Source organism: Eulemur rufifrons, chromosome 29, assembly GCF_041146395.1.
Source record: "Eulemur rufifrons isolate Redbay chromosome 29, OSU_ERuf_1, whole genome shotgun sequence".
Classification (NCBI taxonomy): domain Eukaryota; kingdom Metazoa; phylum Chordata; class Mammalia; order Primates; family Lemuridae; genus Eulemur; species Eulemur rufifrons.
Window position 1 is genome coordinate 44,070,686 of NC_091011.1, and position 16,329 is coordinate 44,087,014.

General features: G+C 38.9%; 1 protein-coding gene across 5 annotated transcripts in view; it reads right to left on the bottom strand.

The window, feature by feature from the left end:
• Nucleotides 1–16,329, bottom strand: part of DYNC1I1 (dynein cytoplasmic 1 intermediate chain 1) — a 356,211-nt gene that overhangs the window by 217,246 nt on the left and 122,636 nt on the right. For all 5 annotated transcript variants that reach the window (XM_069461334.1, XM_069461331.1, XM_069461333.1 and 2 more), the window contains one exon: nucleotides 2,935–3,050. In XM_069461334.1, coding sequence (XP_069317435.1) covers nucleotides 2,935–3,050 — 116 coding nt within the window. The remainder of the gene's footprint in view (nucleotides 1–2,934; nucleotides 3,051–16,329) is intronic.

Consider the following 16,329-nt stretch of genomic DNA (forward strand, 5'->3'; position numbering starts at 1 on the left):
TTTGTTGGGAACCTTACTATAGTGAGACACAGAAGACTAGGTCCCTAACCTCAGGACCTCACGGTCAGTCCAGGGAGAGATTAATAACAGGAAAAGCAGAGGCAGGGAACCATAATTTTTTTTCCTTTCTTACTTACTACTTGGGAATAAAGTCATGAGTTTAAAACAATTTGAGGAGTAAAGATATCCTGCTCTAAATCAGTATTCCTCACTCTCAGCTTTCTTTCCCAGTGACTAATGGCCTAGGCAGAGAAGGAATATCTAACCTTGTTGATAGAACAGTATTCTTGGAGACTTTATGACTAAATATCCCGTGTTTAAATCATCTTCTGGTGCGTTTCTCATAACAGATCACTATGGTCACAGATTAATACCACTGTGAAGAGAATGTTTATTACAGTGCACGGCAGAGCAAGGAGGCTTGAGCTTGGGCAAATCCAAAGGACCTTCTTCTTCATTTTCAAAAGTAAAATTGGAACATGTAAGGAACTGAGTGCACTAGAACTCCATTAGAGGTAGAACAAATCAATGCTCTGAGATCACTGATTTGAGCATTGTTAAATTGCCCATAGTCAAATAATGACTTAAAAAAAAAATAATCAGCATGCCTTCCTACATTATGGGCAACAATGAGCCAAAGTGGATGTTCTATACACCACGGCTTCAGATATTATCCATCCAAGAGCCTCACTGTGTCATAAAATTCAGTAGTTAGTTGTTTCCTGCCTCTGAAAGCCTGCAGTTGTCATGAAAACATTGCTATGGCTCAAACCCCAAACTGGGCACCAACCCACATGCGCTGCGTGGTAGAACCTCTGGGCCGACTGCCCACCACTGTGCTCAGCTCTCCTGCAAGCCAGCTCCACTCAGCAGGTGACAGGCAAGCACAGGCTCCCTGACTGCCGGGCAGCCGGAGGTCAAGGCATCGCCTGTGGTGAGAGGACAGTTTGCTGAACCCAAATCTAAAGGTTTTCCTGTCTATACCCATCAGGGATTTCTTCACTGTCAAAAGCTATGGTGGCTAGCTTTGGGTTCAAATCCGTATCGTGGAATTTGAACCTTCTAAACGTCCATCGCCACATAAAAGTTCGATTGAGTCTTGTGAACAAAACAGAAAAAAAACTTCTGCCAATAGCTGAGAAATAAATTCCTCCTTTCCTGCTGCTTAAACCACAGAACAATGAGAGCTCCCAAGCTCACTCTGCAGGAATAAACTGGAATGTCCAGGCTTTTCCTTTTGATGTGTTCCAGTTTGAAAGTTTAGAGCTGATGCCTTTTCATCCTTAATTTATCTTCCCTTGTAAATATTTCTTTACCTCTTCCAATGCCTTAAGTATACACATTAAAAAAAATAATTCGCTCCTCCTCTTATTTCAGTTGTATAACTTTATGTTATGGGTCAAATTTGGGACTAAATAAACATACCTCTAGCTACAGCTCTGCAAATATCTCTGGCAGCAAATTAAGTCAAACAAATGTTTTGCTTGGGCAGTGAGGATGTTTTTTAACGATCTTCCTGTTCTTGTCTGGAGGCCCAAGGATAGACTAGGTGAACTCTCACAAGCTTTTCTAATTTTGTATTTTCTTTTATTTTTTTCTTTCTAACTTTGTTATTTTCTGCCACGTTTAACATACAGTCCTCAAGTGTGTTGGATTGGTTGGTTTAAAATTTCACCACCAGAGGGTGCTACTTGTACGCTTCTAAAATTCATTTTGCTCGAGGTCTTGAAAGATGGAGTCCCCTCTGCTAAAGAAACCTCCCCACGACATCATTAAGAAGGAAAGGTTTTCAGAAGGCCTGAAGGCAGTGCCAGACTTCAAGGAATCAGATTTCACTTTGCTTTTCATGTTACGAATTTAGAACAAAAATTGAAAATCTCTGTAGCTTGCACAAACCAAACTGCACCAATTTATATATTTGCTGTAAACCACCCAATGCTAATCATTTTTCTGTTTTCAAGGCTTTTGTTCAGTAATTACTACAGAACAGCAATGAACCCAGAATTCCAGTTGGTGAGAGGTCACACCAAACGATAAAATAACATAAAGTAGAGGATTTGCTTTGCTATACGATGTGAATCTCTAACAATGGAACTTTCACTTATCCTATTTTCAGTAAATGCATCTCCTGCTTCTACTTGTGCATAATTTTGCCTTGGTATAATGTCTGACTTCTAGGGAGCATTTGATTTATCAGCTTCAACTTCTCTTATTAGCATATTTTTAGGATTCATGAGATTTGCATGTGAATTTTTCACTCGATATTTTCTGGCATACCCAAAGGAGGTATGGAGTTTAATTCCCATTCATCTACATGGAGCTTGCATGGAAAATATTTTTAAATTGTGGTCAGACACTCTTGGGTGTTGTCATCTGAATTAGCAAAGCAAATCAGGAGACGGCAAAGTTTTCCTGTAAAGCGCTGGATTTTAGGTTTTGTGAGCCATAAGGTCTCTTTCACAACCATTCAACCCTAGAGTTATAGCAAGAAAGTAACTATAGATGTCAGTGGTTGGATGTGGCCGTATCCCAGTAGTGCTTTATTTCTAGGAACACGTGATGGGCTGTAGTTTGCTGACCCCTGCAAATTATTTACCTTAATGTACACACTCTTCTTATTGATAAAATTCAGAAAAGTTTTTATTACAATACTGTCCCGTGATGATTTTCATCCTCCTCACGCAGCTTTGATGTAGTATGACCTCACCAGGTCACCCACTTTAAAGGTCCTGGGTCCCTCTGAGGAGTATCATTGTGTTCCCTCTTTATAACTTTCAAAATCAGAGCTTCAGGAGCCTTTGGCTTTCAGTGCGCCGTTATGTTTGTATCCTATGAACATCTCTTATGGTAAGATATGAAATCAACAGGAAGGATGTGACTCCCTGGCAATTTCTCCAGAGATTATATGGAAAGTAAACAAAAGCTATAGCTTACCTTCAGATTGATGTGTAGCAAGAGGAGTCTGGGTCTCCTTTGAGTAGGACACTACTTCCCTCGGCAGGAAGTCCACTTGGGTAACCTTCGACACGCCCAGCTTATGCAGTCGTCTTCTGCAAGTAACACGGAATAAATGCTTAGAGAGGGAAGGCATTCCTTGCAGAAGAGCTATCAGTAATAAAACAAAGCACTCAAACAAACAAGCCACAAACACCCTCAGCTTCTCAATCAATACAAGAGCAATTGGCCCTGGGTTGGAAGTCAGAACACTTGGGTTCTTGGCCCACTTGGGCCCTAATTCACTGAGTGATGTCAGATAAGACTCTCATACAGACCCTCAGCTTTCCTATCTGTAAAATAAAGTCTTGGTCCAGCTCAGATGAGACCCCTTCCATTCTGAGCATCCCTAATTCTACTGGGCTAAACTTGGAACTTTCAATTGCAATACAGGATTCTAGTCTCTTAGGCAAGAGGGGGAAATGAAAAGTAAAGCTTCTCAAATCTGAAGAAAAGAGAAATGGTTTCCTTAGTGGAGTAACACCGTTCTCTATGATGGCAGTGAGGGTATCGAAGAGGAGTGTATCACTTCTCGTTTCTCCAGGGGAGGAAGTTTGAAAGACACACTGATATACGGCACAGATGAGTGAAAGGGACACTGTGCTCAGAGTGATAAAGTCTTGGCACAGCATTCCAGAGCTAACTGTGACCCTGTGAAAAATCATTTCTGAATCTTTAGGTAGCACTTCGAGAGTTTTCAGATGCCTTTCTCTAATCCACTATGTCACCTGCCTTTATGACGTCTCTGTGAACTGTGTGGGCACATGTTACCATCTCCATTTTACAGATGAAGACAGTGAGATTCAGTTTAAGAGACGTGCCCAAGTATATACAACTAATAAATGGTAGAAACAGGGTTAAAATTGACCCAACTGCTGGTCCAGTGCCTTTTCTACCATGCCAGACCCCGACCTAAGGTTCTCACTGGTGACTTCTGAGTTGCTTCAAGTATCCAACGTGTCCCCCAGACACCAGGAACTATCCAGTCACAGAGGCAGTATCATCTGCTGGCTAAATGCGTGGACTCCAGCCCCACCATTTACCAGCTGTCGCATGTTATTTTGAACAAGTTACTAAGCTCTCCGCGCCTCAGACTCCTCATCGGTAAAACTGAGATAACAGTACTTTCTAACACGATTGTTATGGGTAATGCGTATGTACTGCATACATATAATGCACATACCAAATATATATATTAAGTATTCAGATGTACATATTTACAAACATGAACAGTTTGTAGAACATAATTTTTAGTACGTAGATTTAGTATTAGTATTACACATATTCCACTATGCTTCTAAATAATTTCCAGGCATAGAGTATGTGTGTATCTCTGCCAGAGAAAAAGAGGGAAAGGAGTAATACCCATTTAGCCAAAATCTGACATTCCCTAGCTCCCTAAGATCAATAAAAGCAAACTCTATACATAGTATTGTACTTAATAATACTTATTATCTTAATATTATATTATTAATATATTAAGTAAATATATATTACAATACAATAATAGTATGATAATATTATTGTATTATAATATAATAATACATTGCATTATTGCCTCATTTCTTTTCCTTTAAATTATTATAAAAATGAGAGAATGCATATCACAGTTAGGAATTTTCACACACAATTTCCCAAAAATTCTACTTTTCTGTTATTGCTCATTGTGATGAGATCTAAGTTTTGCACCAAGTAGATACAAGCAAACAGACACGCTGGTCTGAAGGACAAGCCGAGCGGGCTGTCTCTACAGTCCAAACCAGCACACTGAGGCGCGCGCCCCGCAGGCCGGGCCGCGTGGGCAGCGTTCCCTGGGAGCTCTCCACCACCACGAGAGGGCACCAGAGGGCCGGGCTGGGTCCCCGCACAGTCACGCAGTCTCCTCACACAGAAACAGAGGGAAGCACACAAAAAGTATCAGAAACTAAATTACCAAATGTGGTAAAAGGCTCAAAGTTTCAAAGTAAGAAATTCAACGTATGAAAACCTCCCTGGGTCAGAAAATAATGTTTTCCTTCCTGAAATGGGTCTTTCTTGAAGCATCTGAAGAAGAAAACACGAAGAGACACCCGCGGACTGCTTGTGGCAAAACCCCTCCTGCTGTTAATTAGCCCGGAGCACTTTCCTAAGGTCCCAGTCGGCCAGTCTTTATTACTAGCAAGGAGATGGAAAAGAAACCACTTCAAATTGGGGCCACCCCTGGCCCAGAGAGGCCACCCCTTCCTTGAGCACCTGTGTGAGGCCCCGGGATCCCCAGGCTCTGGTTGAGTGGTAGCTACACCTACTGGCAGCGACTCTGGGGCACCTTGCTAACGTGACAGAAGCTGCAGACATATCCTATTTGGTGACCAGAAGCAGGCACTGGGCAACAGGAGGCTGATCTGTAATGTGACAATCCACCATGGCAAATGGAAGCCACCTGGTGACTCAGCATAGCACAATGGTTACGTCGTGCACTCATACAGAAACTGGGTTCAAATCCCTGCATTGTCATGTACCAGCTGAATGGTAGATGAAAGCTTTGGACAAGTGACAAACCTCTCTGAGCCTCATGCTTCTTATCCTAAAATGGGTATTTATCATTGAGTCATACAGATCACATGATGCTAATACTTGTAAAGCACTTAGTTTAGTGCCTGGCACACAGCAAGTGGCTCTTGGCTCAGGTAGCTCTACTTTTAATTTATTTTTTTGAGAATTATAAGAATGCTTATATTTGTAAAAAAAAAAAAAAAAAAATCAGGGGAAGCATATTTATGAACGTTCTAAATGAAAGATCCTTTAAGATAGTAGAGTTGATAATCTTTGCCAATAAGACAAGAATCACACTTGTAATTTCTTTGGGCACAGGTATAGGTTTTGACTGCTTGGGAGAGTCTATTTGCTTTTTCTTTAAACTAAAAGTATTATTTATTACTGTGAAACTTCTCAGTTTTCAAAATTTAGCTTGACGAAGTGTGTTTATCCTGCTAAAACAAAAAAATATTTTCTTTTCTCAATAATCATTGAAAAGTTTCAACCAGTTTTTTTCTGACGCTGTGTTTGTGAGTTCAGGGTCCCAGTTAGACCCAAGCCATCAAAAAGAAATAAAAACTGAGTTGTCGTCATGAGATTCACCCAAAGTACTGATCGGTTGACACACTGATAGACTGGTGCTTCTCCTGGCTTGAGGGTGAGTCTGTCTCAAATAGCATTTAAAACCAACTATTTAAAACACACCTTAGAGGGTACTGGTAGATGACTGCATCTTTCCATACAACCTCAAGATTGATTAAGCTGCATTTATACCAAATGCTTTTATTCTTTGTGCCTATTTTGCTGTTGTTTTGGTAACCATGTAATTACAATATGCCGAACAGCTTTCATACAGTATCTTATTTTACCTTTGTTAAAATTTTATATTCTATTCCAGTTTTATAGATGAGAAAACTGAGGCTCAGTGATGTTGAGAAATTTGGCAAAATCACAAAGGCAGTAATTGGAAGAGCTGGGCCTTGGCTCTATCAAACAGTAAGTCCAGGGGCCACGTGCTTAAAAACTGTGCTGCACTGACCTTTACCCTGATGCCTAATGACCATCAGAGGCACACGTCATACAACCTAATATGGAAGTCTGAACATATGCATGCATTTTATAAACACGAGACAGGATTCTTGAGAAGCGGCCTAGCTTAAATTATCAGGACGTCATGCTTCTGAGATAAGCACCACACAATCGCTCCAGCCCCAGCTGTTCCAGAAAGGATGGCCAGAAGGTGGCGCCTTCCTGGCAAAGACCTTCCTCGGGTGTGTTCTCGGAGGCCTCACTTTCAAGCTAAACTATTAATATTAATACTTAGAAAAGGAAGAAGAGAAAGACAAAACACTGTAGCATTAATACTACTATAGCTCCCATTCTTCTAGGTAGGCTACAAAGTCCACACTGGCTCCTCAGTTCTGAGTCCACAATACCTTTCCTGCCACCCAACCTCCCCTCCTGCATAGTTCATGTCCTGCTCTCCGTACACACAGATGCTTCTACCATAGCCCTTGCTACATGCCATTATACAGTCACGAGTGCTTAACAACAGGGATATGTTCTGAGAAATGCGTTGTTAGGTGATTTCGTTGTGCAAACATCATGGAGTATACTTATATAAGCCTAGATGTTACAGCCTCCTATACACCTGAGCTGTGTGGCATAGCCTATTGCTCCTAGGCTACAAACCTGTACAGCATGTTACTGTTCTTAGTACTGTAGGCAACTTTAACAGAGTGTTAAGTATTTGTGTATCTAAATATATCTAAACATAGAAAAGGCATAGTAAGTATACAGTATTATAATTTATGGGATCACCATCATATGTGTGGTCCATTGTTGACCAAAACGTCACTATGTGGTGCATGACCAAATTCACATCTTTTCATGTCTATCTCCCCTGAATTGCCTGCAAACTTATTTATCCCTTGCTAATTTATCTCTGCAGCCTAGGGCTTACTTTAGGGTACGGTACAGAGCAGGCACTAAATAAACACTTGAGGAAGGAAGGGAGGAAGGGAAGAAGAAAACAGAAGGAACAAAAGGCAGAAGTGATGTAAAAACATAAATTGAGATGTAAATTATCTATGTCCTGGCTGACATGGCATTATCATTAAAAAACATACTGTGTGTTTTCATCTTGGTAATTTATTCCAAATTAAGAGGGTTTAATGAAATTTTAAAATTACTGAACTGTAGTACTTTAAATAGTTTTGAGAAAACAGGCAATTCAATGTCACTTAAGCAGTACACTAAAGCCTCGTGTATTTGGATTAATTGTGACTACATTTAACAAATGCAGGGAGAACCCAAACTGGAGAAATCCTAGAGCAGGGGTTCCCAAAGTGTGGTACCTGACCAGCAGCAACACCACTAGGGAATAGGTTAGAATGCAAAGTCACAGTCCCTCCCCCAAACCCACTGAACTAGAAATTCTGGGGGTGGGGTCCAGCAATCTGTGTTTTAGGAAGCCTGTCCACACCCCACTTCCTTACTTGGTGATTCTGATGCCCACTGAAGGTTGCGTATCACTGGCTTAGAAACATTAGCTAGAGTAAAGAGATAGAAACTTCATTGTTTAACCACATCTGCTTGGACCCGTCCACCCTGCAACCAGATCCCAGAGTAAGAAGCCTTAGTGCCACCAAATGGGGAAGATATCTTTGAACCAATCTTATGAAGTTCTATGAGCCAGGCCAGATGAAAATATGAGGGGGAGAGAGAGAAGATGAAGGCTGGATAGAGTAGATTGCAATGTATAAAATATTAAGAAACTGGGTCAAGAATCTATGCTAGATCCAAAACTAAAAATTTTTAGAAAATTCCAGATGTGCTGGACAACAGAACCACAGATCCTTGACAAGCTGACTTGACATTATCCTCCAGTGACATGGGGCCAACCATCTCCCCAGAACTGGGATTGGAATTTGCACAGAGTCCTGGAAACTTCCTTTCCACCTTGTCCTGTCAACTTGCCTGAAGAAGCTGATTGAGCAAAGTCATACTGCACCAAAGTTGAAATGTTTATTCTGAAAAGAAAAATAAGATCTTGATAAAAAATGAAAAAAAAATGAAGCTACTTGAAGTTGAGAAGGTTATTTGACACTTCTCAGGGTGCAAAGATTTCCAGTGTACCACGAGCATAGCCGCATCTCCCCAGGTGTTGTTCATTTGTCCTTGATTGATCACAAGAAGAAAACTATTCCCTTGCATGAATCACTGTCCCCATTTCTCTTTTTGTTTCTGGTTCAATTGAGACTTTGTCTACCCACAATAAGGTTAGCGTGGCTTTGCTAGCTATTTACAAAGTTTTATTATCTAAGGAAGATGAAACCAGAGTGTAACGTAAGTATGATCTATGATATCTACCAAAGCTAAAGAAAGTTAGGGTTATACAGACTTACTCGCAAATAAAAGGATACTGTCTTATCATTAACAGCATGAGAAACACGTACATCGCCATTGGGATTCTAATAAATATATACCATGTGACTCTTCTCCTATTTCAAAGATAGAAAGGAAATTTCAAGAAAAACATGAATAATATTTTAGAGTGTAATTATAAATTTAAATGTTATTTTTAATACTGTGGAGAATAAATCCTTATAAAGCATCAAGTTATCTACTAAAGTGGAATACTCTGGCTTTGTCTCCATTTTTTGAAAAGACTCATTCCTTTCAAAGCCATGAACAGAACTTCAGTATCTGAAGCCTTTGCATCTGCACCCTGAAATGTGGAGGACAGACATTGTTTTGTGTCCACATGTGAAATGCTAAAGAAAACCCACCAGATTTCAAAGAAACTATTAATACTTAATAGTATCTTGTATCTTTAAGAATAAAAGTAAAAAATATAAATAGGAAAATAATTTTGACATACCAAGGACTTGGGTGAATGGGGGATTGTTTATGGATGGTAAGGGGAAGTAAAGCTCTTTGGCCAGAGACTTAAGATCAAGGCTACCTTAATTTTATTTTATTAAAATAAATTCACCTACTATGAAATTTCCCCCCTTAAAGCATACAATTTAGTGGTTCTCAGTATATTCACAAAGTTGGGCAATCATCATCACTATCTAATTATACAACCTTTTTGTTACCCCAAAGAAATCTTGTACCCATTGGCAGCCACTCCATATTCCTTTCTCCCCAGCCCTTGGCAGCCACTAATATATTTTCTATCTACTTTCAAGCCAATGGAATAATACAATGTGTGGCCTTCTTGTCTCATTTCTTTCACTTAATTTTAATGTTTTTAAAGTTCATTGATACTTTAGCATATATCATTGTGTCATTCCTTTTTATTGATGAATAATATTCCATTGTATGGATATATATTATTTTTACCCCATTCATCAGTTGGTAGACGTTCGGGTTGTTTTCTGCTTTGGGCTATTGTGAATAATGCTGCTATGAACATTAGTGTACAGTTAGCCTTTTTTATTCCCGGTTCTGCATCCTCAGATTCAACCAACCGCTGATCAAAAATATTCAAAAAGAAAAAAAAATAAATAACAATACTATAATAAAAATAATAGAAGTAAAAAAATAGAGTATAACAATTATTAACAGAGCATTTACATTGTATTAGGTATTATAAGTAATCTAGAGATGATTTAAAGCACATGAGAGGATGTGCATAGGCTACATGCAAACACTACACCATTTTATATCAGGGACTTGAGCATCCTGGGATTTTGATATCTAGGGTGGGTGGGGGACATCCTGGAACCAATCTCTTGAGGATACAGAGGGACAACTATACAAGTTTTTGTGTGGACGTATGGTTTCATTTCTCTTGCATGTGAACCTTGGAGTGGAGTTGCTGGGTCATATGGCAGGTAATTCCATATTCAACTTTTTGAGGAACTGCCAAACTGTTTTTCAAAGTGGTTCCACCATTTTATATTTCCACTAGTAATGTATGAGGGTTCCAATTTTTCTACGTCCTCCTCAACTTTTATTATCTGTCTTTTTTTACGATAGCATACTAGGGAATATAAAGTGGTATTTCATTGCGGTTTTGATTTACATTTCTCTGATGGCTAGTGATGTTGATCATCTTTTTCTTGTACTTATTTTGCTTGTATATCTTCTTTGGAGAAATGCCTATTCAAATTTTTGCCCATTTAAAAATTGTGTAATTTGTCTTTTTTCTATGGAGTAGTAAGAAATTTTTATATATTCTGTTCTTTTTTTTATTATTTGACACCACAGTGACTTGGGAATATATATTCTGAATACTAGACCTTTATCATATATACGACTTGTAATATTTTCAATCATTCTGTGGGTTGCTTTTTCAGTTCCTTGACAGTGTTTTTTAAGGGCAAAAGTTTTCAATTTTAATGAAATCCAATTTATCTGTTTTTGCATTGGTAGCTTGTGCTTTTGGTGTCGTATCTAAAAAAAAAAAGTCATTGCCTAATCCAAGTTCATGAAGATTTAAATCTATGTTTTCTCCAAAAAGTTTTATGGTTTTAGCTCTTACATTTAGGTTTTTGATCCACTTTGAGTTAATTTTTGTATATAGTACAAGATAGGGGTCCAACTTCATTCTTCTGCATGTGGCTATCCAGTTTTCCCATGCTTAATTTTCTTCATGTTCAGTGGCAACATTGAGCAGGGGAGCAGAGAAAAGATTTTGTCATGAATATGGATCCTCTTTGATGCCATTTGCCCCAAGCAGGAGCTAAATCTAACAGTGGAAGGATTGATTCAAGGTGGGGGGACCCCATCACCTGAGAGCTTCTGAAGGCTCATGAAAGCTCTCACCATAGATCTTAACAATCTCAGCATGTTGCTTTTTTTCCTTCCTTAAGTTGAGAACTTTCACCTTTTCACATAAAGGCAGAGGAAAGGGAATTCTTTTTTTTTTTTTTTTTTTTTGAGACAGAGTCTCACTCTGTTGCCCGGGCTAGAGTGAGTGCCGTGGCATCAGCCTAGCTCACAGCAACCTCAAACTCCTGGGCTTAAGCGATCCTACTGCCTCAGCCTCCCGAGTAGCTGGGACTACAGGCATGCGCCACCATGCCCGGCTAATTTTTTGTATATATATATTTTAGTTGTCCATATAATTTTTTTCTATTTTTAGTAGAGACGGGGTCTCACTCTTGCTCGGGCTGGTCTCGAACTCCTGACCTCGAGCGATCCACCCGCCTCGGCCTCCCAAAGTGCTAGGATTACAGGCGTGAGCCACCGCGCCCGGCCGGAAAGGGAATTCTTGAACACATTTGGTAGTAATGTAAATTAGTACAGCCATTATGGAAAACAGTATGGAGTTTCCTCAAAAAATTAGAAATAGAACTACCATATGATCTATCAATCCCATTACTGGGTATATATCCAAAGCAAGAGAAATCAGTATGTCAAAGAGAAATCTGCACCTCCATGTTCACTGCAGGATTATTTAAAATTGCCAAGATATGGAGTCAACCTAAGTGTTCATCAACAGATGAATAAATAAAGAAAACGTAGTATATATTCATAATGGAATACTATTCAGCCATAAAAAGAAGGAAATCTTGTCATTTGTAACAACCTGGAGGGTATCATGTTAAGTGAAATAAGCCAGGCACAGAAAGACAAATACTGCATGATCTCACTCATATGGAGAATATAAAAAAGTTGATCTCATAGAAGTAGAGAAGTAGCAAGGTGGTTACCAGGGTCTGGGACAGTTGGGGAGAGGGAGTTGAGGAGATATTGGTCAAAGGATACAAAATTTCAGTTACACAAGAGGAGTAAGTTCAAGAGATCTATTGCACTAACACAGTGACTATCGTTAGCAAAATATACAGATGTTCCTTGACTTACAATGGTGTTACATCCTAATAAACCCATTGTAAATTTTAAAAAATCATAAATCAAATCCTCATAAGTCAAAGATCATCTGTATTACGTTTCTGAAAAATGCCAAAAGAGTGGATATTAAGTGTTCTCACCACAAAATGGTAACCATGTGAAGTAATACATATATGTTAATAAGCTAGATTTAGTCATTCCACAGTACATATATACTTTAAAACATCAGGTTGTACATGATCTATACATATAATTTTATCTGTCAATTAAAAACAAAATTATAAAAAGAAGAATAAAAGGTAGTCAAAAATAAGAGCCAACATGAGTGAACGTCCCACTAAGTGGGACAGAAAAGTATTATGGGAAGATCACTATGTGTTTGGACCAATGAAGTAGGTTTTATGGAAACTAGAAGGCCTAATGTGAGCCTTGAAGGGTAGGCAGGACTCAGTTAAGTGGAAAGGAATGACGATGGTGTCCTAGGGAGATAGCCCTGCATATACGAAGATCTGGAGACTGAATTCACATTTTAAGCCTGAGAAGCCAGTTTTCAGAATGTAAGTTTTAAGTTGAGAGCAACGGGAGATAAATTTAGAGAGGTATATTGAGGCCATGTTATTAGAGGCCTTTAAGTATCAATTCAAAGAATGTGGACTTCATGCTGTAGACAATGAGAAGTTATTAAAAGTTACTGAGTAAGAAAGCGACAGCTGCAAGACGGCATTTAAAATATGTCAGTATAGAAACTATGTTAAAAATGGAATCTAAGCCCCCCTCTGACAAATGAAGAGCAGATGTCAGGTGTAGAAAGTGACCGGACCTTAGAAGTTGAGTGTGGAGGACAGGGGGATGGGTGGGTGGGCGCAGGAACCAAACAAAATCCAGGCTAAACATCAATTCAAAGGAGAAGCCAGAGAAAAGATTCCTGGATTTGTGATCAATGTTCTGACAAAGTGTGAACACTTGGTCCAGGGTGATGAAAAAGCACTCAGTAGTGACAGCCCTGGGAATGGAAAAGAAAATGGCACAATTTGGAGACTCTGGAAAAGAATTTAGGGTAGACCTTACTAGTTTGCTTGATATGGAGGGGGAAGGAAAAGGGATGGATTAGAGATTATTTCAAAGCTTTGCCTTACAGGAAGAAAAGTGAGTGGTGTGACTGGAAGATGTAAGGGAATCTAGAGAAATATCTGCTTTGGGGTAAAAATGAATAGCTTAGTGGGTGATTTTACGATGAGGGCTTTTTTGCTTGTAGGAGATGTAAGACCAAAGCTTGGAGAAGACAAAACTGAAAATGAGGCCCTGGGAGCCACCTGCCAAGAGTCATAGAAAAAATGCTGCCTCCATAGAAAAAGAGAATATAGGAAGCTAAGGCACAAACTCACGGAATATGAAAGAGATTTGAAAATGACAAGGAGTTAATTTGTTTTCCAAACACTGCATTCTAATGTAACGAGGGGTTAGGGTGTGACAGCTCAAGGCCTGATCCCTGGAGTTGGGAATGGGGCACCACACTGAGGAAGCGAACCTGGCCTTGCAGGCCCCTCATCACACACACAGAGATTGATCACTTGTGCTCAGAGTGGGTGTTTTTCTCCAAGGACTGAGAAGCAGCGATGGTTGACCTTTTCTGACTACCCCAAGAAAGACGAGTGTCCATTCTTCTCTGTTCACTTTTTAAAAATCATTTTAGGAAGTATTTATTTCATTTCTATGATATTTGCTTCTTACTGTGCAGAGATATTAGCTTGGCAGCTTAAGCACTTTTCCTGAACAGAAGCAAATGTCAAGTCTGGCTCTAGTCAACAGGCACAGCCAAAGGTTTAGCTTTGAATTTCGTAATACAAGTAAATCTTGTAAAATTTCTAGGATGAGAGAAGTTACCAAAATAGTCATGGTTATAACCGAACTTGGCAAGATTGGTGGAGGTTCTGCTATCAAGGCCTTACTTTACAAAGGAAATTGAAAGTTCAGAATAAGGACAAGGAAGTACAGAAGTGAGTTTTCTCCAATATTATACACAAATGACAATGATGATATATACAATTTTATAGGAATAACTTTTTACTGCCTTGCTATTTATGAATAAGCTTCCATAGAGTTTGTAACATAAAGCTATAAAATTATAGAGTTTTTCAAATCACTGAGTACCAAAGTCTAAGCATGTCTCCCTTCCAACCGGCCTTCATTTTTCTGAAATTGAAAGAAAAAGAAATATTATTCTTTAAAAATCCAGTTGCTAATGCGGAACAGAAAATACCTCATAATTGTTTACTCAAGATTCTTGGGGGCAGATAACAAAGGCTGGTAGACGGCAGCTTCTCACGAAATGTTTGGGGACAAATAAGTGATTAATGAGAGTGGTGAGCTCAGTGCTTCCTCCGTTTCTTGTGACAAAATTTTGATTGGATCTGTTAAAACCAATTTATTAAAGTTTTTATGGGTCGGAATTCATCTGTATTCACAGATTCTGAAATTCATTTCACTATTACATTTTGATACACACACATACACACACACACACACACACACACACAACAAGATGCTGTTCCATATTGAAGTTTCTGTGGATGGTACAATTGAATGCTACTGAAGAGGCAGAAATTGTCAACTTGCTCAAGAATGCAACTGACATTATTTTCAAAAAATACCAGGCATTGTTACATGGCAAGCATTGAAAATTAATTCAAACCAGAGATCTAAACATAATGCGTAAGAACATTTGATAAAACTTGGAGAATAAGCCAAATGAGGGCCTTCCTTCATCAAGGGCTAATGAAGTTATTATTGTTCTGTTAGGCAAATGACAGTAACTTTAAAATGTGAAAAGACCTTTAGAATTGCCTAGTTAGATTTTCTCTAATACCTACAATCATCTTGAAGAATATGTGCTTCTCTGGTGTCCTTATAGAGTTGGTTTTACTTCTATTCTTGACAGAGTAATCTCTCTATTTCACCATAGAAGTTTGGGATGGTGCCTGGTAGATTCAAAAGTAATATTCATCCTTCCAGCCAAGTACGGAGAGAAAATGGTTTAGAGAAACAAGAGGTCACTACTTATTAACAGCGTCTCCCAAAGATCGCAAGAAATTCTAAGTTCCTCTTTCAGGGGAAGAGCAGCCAAATCCCTGCTCACAGCTTCAGTTTTCCTTCATTCTTTGCTTCCAAATATTTTAAAATACCCTATCAAGAGTTTAATATGCTAATATGTAGAGAAAATATAATCATGAGGCTTCAGTGAAATCAGAACCCACTAAATAGTCCTGTAAGTTATTAGGTTTAATAATTTGGAGAGAGGAGCCCCAGAATACCCTCATTGCTCATTGATATCTACTGAAAATTGAGAATCTTTTCCTCTCTGTCAGCCCCACTCCTCTCATGCGTACTCAGCCCATCTCCCTGAAGACTGGTGATCTCATGGGGGCATTTGCATTTATGTTCTCTTCATAAGACAACAAAAACCATTTTAAATATAATCCTTCCCTCAAACTTTCCCATTGCAACCTCACATTTCAATGGCACATTTATTCACTTCCCAGTCTATACAAGCTATTTCTGTCCTGTAATCTTTTAACTTGCGTGTTTTTTATCCTGTTATTTCATTTTTCCCTTCTAGTATCTTCAATTCACTTTTTCTATTATAATAGCCTAAGAAAGCAAAGCATTTTTGATACTTACATAAGTATTTTCCTGGTTAAAAAAAAACAAGCAGAGTTGCATTTATTTTCTCATTTTATTTGCAATTTTCTTGAAGCTGTTTTTCTCCTGGATGCCATTTCATCTCCCTTAGTTCTCTCTGCTGCCATTGCTTTGCTGATCACATAGTTAACATACCAAACCAGAATCCAGTGACACAACATTTGTGCTTCTGGCCAAGAGGGAGTAATAGGGACCAGATTTACCTTCTGCCTAAAACAACAACAAAAAAAAATGGACAGCAAAAAAATGGATTGTTGAATGAAACAACAATTTGGAGGACACTAGAGATTAAGCAATGAAGAACAGTGGTATGTG